General features: G+C 35.1%; 1 protein-coding gene and 1 pseudogene across 1 annotated transcript; both read right to left on the reverse strand.

Moving 5' to 3' along the window:
• LOC113358228 (60S ribosomal protein L23) lies at positions 1-2,704 on the reverse strand. The gene is made up of 4 exons (XM_026601766.1): positions 2,614-2,704; positions 2,236-2,520; positions 645-686; positions 1-375 (listed from the first exon to the last, which is right to left on the reverse strand). The coding sequence occupies exons 1-4, from the start codon at positions 2,621-2,623 to the stop codon at positions 293-295; spliced, it is 420 nt and encodes a 139-aa protein (XP_026457551.1). The 5' UTR covers positions 2,624-2,704; the 3' UTR covers positions 1-292.
• LOC113362537 lies at positions 1,794-1,897 on the reverse strand (annotated as a pseudogene).
• Positions 2,705-5,603: the final 2,899 nt, after the last annotated feature.

Consider the following 5,603-nt stretch of genomic DNA (forward strand, 5'->3'; position numbering starts at 1 on the left):
TGTGCTGAATCCTCTGATTTCTGGGTATAATTTGTTTAATACAACACAAATCAAATGCAACAAATAAACAGTAAAAAAATAAGACAACAGTAAAACAAGCAAATCTTTTAAGCGATGAGCAAAACTTTCAAGTTCCAAATCCTTCAGGGATAGAAATCTCTGACTGAACATGTGATTTGTTATGGATAAGAGAACTAATAATCCAAAAGAAAAACAAATTACAACCTGATAACTAACTCAGTACTGAACTTAATGGTTTTTTCTTCAACTAGGTGGAAGGATGGGGGGCTTCTCAAACAATGGCATTGGCTGCACTTGCAATCCTAGGCCACAAATCTGCACATTCCTTTCCAATAGGGCCGGTGATAGCAGAACCTGTGTGTATTACAAGCACAAACAGCAGGCAAACACATAAGAACTACAGTTGAATGAATTCAGGCAAAAATAAGAGAAGGTTAATGAGCAAACTTGCTAAATACAGATATCAACAGTCGCACTGACATGGAGTGTACTTTTTAGTATTTTACAGTATCTTGAGGTTTTATCCAGCCAAAATATCTTGAGAGTATTTGGATGCCATCTCGAAGTAAATATACTTATTTCTTAATATGCAAGAGAGAACAAGATAAAAGAAAGTTACCAACCTTTCATTTCTCCCTTTGGGTTTACAATAACTCCTGCATTGTCTGCAAACACGAAAAATGACCAAAAATCAGACAGAAATAAAACAATTCAAATTTACAGGCTAAGCACATAGGGAAGGAAAAAAAACAAGAATATCATACAGCAGAAATTCTAAGAGCCCAAGTAAGTTCTAATCAACAGATTCAGAACTCAATAACTCAATGACAGTTCATGGCTTCACTGACATGCAAAACTGTAAATTTAAATATGACAAAGAGATGAAAATCATATCAAAAAAAAAAAAAAAGAACACATCTCCACTCGTGGGTACTAGACTACTAGTTATAACTAGAGCCTATTTTTGTTTTTATAATGCCTGGGAAGACTTAATCACAGATTACACTTAAAGCACCAATTTCAAGGAAGAAATGACCCAATCCAATTGCTAGAAGAAACAAGTTTCACAATAATCACCATTTAATCTAAACCAATGAATTCTATACATGCTGCTCAGGTAACCGCTCAGATCAATGTTGTGCTGGTCAGCACTACGATGACTTCACATCAAGTAAATGTACTTTCGTTGAATATTGAGCTCTCATCATTGTAATATAATCTTATGCTACTGAGGTAATAACTAAACAAACAGGTTTAAAGAAGTAAAGAAAAAAGGAAGCACAAGAAGAAGAAGAAAAATTGATAAAACACCATCACCAAGGAGAAAAATGGATGAAACACCATCACCAATGACAAAAAGACCCAGTTGCTAAAAGATTTAATTACGGACTACATTTAAGGCGCCACAATGATTTCATCAGACTCTCATAGTCACCATCTGATCTAAACCACTAATTTCTATACATGCTGCTCAGGTAACCGCTCAGATCAACGTTGTGCTGGTCAGCAACACGTTGACTTCACATCAAGTAAATGTACTTTCGTAGAATATTGAGCTCTCATCATTGCTATATAATTTTATGCTACTGAGGTAATAATTAAACAAACAGGTTTAAAGAGGTCAAAAAAAGGAAGCAGAGGGGGAAAAAATTGATGAAACACCATCGGCAAGGAGAAAAACTGTAGTTGAAACACAAACGACAAAAACCAAAACAGATCCATCATAACCAGCATGGGCATCAACAAATTTCAATCACAGATTTCAACGTACATTGCTCAGGTAACCGCTCAGATAAACATTGTGCTGGTCAGCACCATGATTACTTCACATCAAGTACAAGTACTTTCGTTAAATTTTGAGCTCTCATCATAGCAACACAACTAGTGCCTTTGCAGGATTCAAGAACAAGATAAAGAAGATAAGCAAAATTTAATCATGAAACTGATTTATAAACCCTTGTTCTAGAAAATAGTGGAGAAATTACTGTTTTGCTAGAGCTAATTATACAACCTAACATGCATCAAGTTTACATTATTATAGCTTCCTGGAAAGTAAGTAATTCTTAGATCAACTTCAAAGTATTCAAACATACAAAACCAATAATTCAATATTTTAACATACAAAATTTTAAAAAAAAAAGACTTCCACAAAAATGCATTTCAAAAACGAAACAACAAAACCCCAAAAATAACAAGAGAGAGATATCATTATACCTTCAAAGTACATGAAAACACCATCCTTACGACGCCAAGCTTTACGTTGTCTAACGATAACAGCAGGCATAACTTTCTTTCTAAGATCTGGTTTACCTTTCTTAACAGTAGCCATAACCATATCACCAACACAGGCAGATGGTAATCTATTAAGACGACCTTTAATACCTTTCACTGAAATGATATACAGATTCTTAGCTCCTGTATTATCAGCACAGTTCACAGTTGCTGCAACTGGTAGACCCAAGGACATCCTAAACTTGCTTCCTGCGGTTCCTCCCCTACCTGTCAAAAAAAAAAATGTAAGTTTCTAAGGATCTGATTTAGAAATAACAGAAACCTTAAGAATAAGAGTGATTGAAATGAAGTTAATCATACGTTTGGCCATTTTTGATCGATGAAGATTGAGATGCTTCTTCTCTCTTCTCCTCGGCTGTCTCTCTCTCTGGAGGGTGAAGTTGAAAGAAATAGAGATTTTTAGGGTTTGGGGTTTGTATTATAAATGGACACTTTTAACCTGTTACGGACCTAAAGATTTGGGCCCAATTTTAGGAAAAGGGCGCGTAGTCTGTAATAACTGTAAGGCCCAATTTTAGGAAAAGGGCGCGTAGTCTGTAATAACTGTAAGGCCCGATTACTGTAGTTGGGCTGTGCAAAATGCAGAACGGATGGGTTGATGCGAGATTGGTATCACTCGCGTCCAGTCCATCTAAATTGTGTGAAAATTTCACCGACGTGTAATCTATTATCTATTATCCGTTGGATTTGACACCTGTAAGTGAATGGATGAATTTGCGAACTTTTAAAAAGATAAACAATAATAGGTAAATGTTTAATAATAGTAATATAACCTAGTTTTGAAACTTAGTTGTTGGAATCTAAGTAGTTACGATATAATAAGAGTAATGTAGCGTTTTTCTGATAACAAAAACTAAAATATTCATCGATATGAAGGTTTCCAATCAATCCAAAATTCAAACTTTTGAAATATCAATGAGGAGCTATTACGTATATGTATAAAAAGAACTAAAACTTATTATATAGGAACAGAGTACTTTGAAGAAGAAAAAAGACTAAGTCCTAATCGATGGTACACAGTATATGAATATAACCCCAACATAATCTTCGTACAATAATAACCCCAACATTATTTTTAGGGTCGGGCCTCAAACGGATGGGTGAGGTTTACACCCATGTTCAACCCGTGAAAACTATGGGTTTTAAAAAATCAACTAGTGCACAATCCGTCGAGATACGGATCAAGTGTCCACCCGCCAAAATACGGATTACGTTGGGTACAAATCGCGGATTTGGTTGTTTTGCTCACCCCTACGCTCGAGTTATGTATAGCCAACCGATCCAAGCCAAAAATTATTAAATTAGATAAGTATCTCGATGCCTAGGGGAAAACGGTCCAGATTAGACAGATTTTAGCCTCGCCCTCATCAAGTTCAATACATAACGAATCTCAAGTTTGACATCCGCATCTAATCTAGCATCCAACGAATTTGAATTCATCCAACGTCCGGATAGGCGAATTAGATGTGTATGATCCAATAGATTTTTTTTTAATTAATAAAGAGAAAAAAAAAAACTTGAATCCTAAATAACACATGTCATGGATAATAATAAATTAATAAATATTACAACTCATAACCATAATACTTAACATAATAAATATTATAGCATCGCCCGGTCGAGCTCACGACTGTTAGGGCACTACTCGGTCGAACTCGCAAGCGTTGCTATCTCAAGCTTGTTTGTCAAGTTTAGGTGATCAACACTATAAGTCTTGATTTCTGGTCTACTTATAGCTATGTCTCGGATTAGGATTGAATGTGTAGTTGAGCATTAGACTTCACGGTGTTCATCGATTGAAGTCGAAGATCTACTGAGGAGTGCTTGGAGGAACTTCATCAACAAAAGGTATGTGGATGCTAAAACTTATCTATCACTCAGAAGTCTATTATATTCTATCTCCTAATGATTAAGTCGTATAGCTATATAGACTTTTACATTATACACATTTGATATTTCGAGCTGAGTTTAACTCGGTTATCTATTTCTCGAAATACGAGTTGAAAGCTTTTTGCTTTATCTAAGTTCATCATATTCTTGATAAGTTTAGTTGGGAACAATTTATTTGTTGGAAACTAAATAATAAGTCAAAAGATAATCATGTGAAAATTGCCTTGAAACATCTTACATGATTTGTGTGAGACAGTCATTTGATGTCGACAAGGAAAGTTTCGGATTGATCATTCGATCACTTGGAAATTACTTATAAGCTGATGGTATGTGTGAGACCTCCATTGTCGTCTTCTAAGGATGTTTTAATGATTGAAATGGGAGTTTAGAATAATTAACCTTTATCTGGATACAATATAGTATGCATATCAGTAAGCAAACTGTTGTGGTATGATTCAGGCCCGGAAACCAAGTTTGCATACCAGTATGCGAACGGTTTTAACTGTTAAAGTTCGGGAACCAAGTTTACATACCAGTATGCGAACGATTTTACCTGAGTTATGGTCCGGGACAGCAGTAAGCGTACCCGCTAATAAACTGCTGGACAAGACCAAAGTCCGGAACTGAAGTTTGCGTACCCGTTTGCAAACTTAGTGGTTAAAGTTCTAAAATCGGTTAAGTATGTTTCATACTCATGAAAAAATACATTTATAAATTAAGGAATGCAATCTTTGCAAACCGTGGCGTAATGTTCATGAATTGATTCTTGTATAAGTACTTTGTACAATCATGAATCAAATCCGATTTAGTTTCAACTGTGTCTTGTATACTTCTATGAGATATAAACAATTGAACAACTCTATGAGTAACACAATTAGATTCATTTGAGTATCTTTCATGTTTGATTGATCATCATATTTGATATAGAAGTGTTAGATGAATGTGGTTAATACAAAAGTGTTCATATGGCTAACTTCGGTTAACTATTGTTGAGCCAACTCAATATACATGTTTAGGTACGGTTACCTATATCAAAATGAAGGTATATTTTATTTTTTTGTAACAAGCTATGACCATCTAACGATGGAGAGATATTGTTTTGGTTTTAAGCAAACTTAGCTTGAATCTTAAATCAGGTTTTCATCTAACGGTGAATATTGAATGCTTTGTTTCTAAGCTATCAAACCCTGATTTGAAGACTATATAAGGGAGAACTCTAGCAACTGGAAAACCTAATCCCGACAGTTTCCTGTGTTCTAGTTGCGATTAGATTTGATTGTCCTTTAACCTAGGTTTTACCAAAACCATTATAGCTTAACGACTTGAAGACTTCATTTGGGATTCATGAAGCCAGACCCAACTATTTTCTCTGTAGTTGCGTGTTCTTATTTTACTTGTTC

The sequence above is a fragment of the Papaver somniferum genome, chromosome 3 (genome assembly GCF_003573695.1).
Source record: "Papaver somniferum cultivar HN1 chromosome 3, ASM357369v1, whole genome shotgun sequence".
Lineage (NCBI taxonomy): Eukaryota > Viridiplantae > Streptophyta > Magnoliopsida > Ranunculales > Papaveraceae > Papaver > Papaver somniferum.

What these genes read in the sequence shown, in the direction of transcription:
- LOC113358228 (XM_026601766.1), bottom strand. An exon ending in TGTTTTCATGTACTTTGAAG is followed by an intron (nt 687 to 2,235) that starts GTATAATGATAT and finishes TCGTGTTTGCAG; the next exon opens with ACAATGCAGGAGTTATTGTA. An exon ending in CCCAAAGGGAGAAATGAAAG is followed by an intron (nt 376 to 644) that starts GTTGGTAACTTT and finishes TAATACACACAG; the next exon opens with GTTCTGCTATCACCGGCCCT.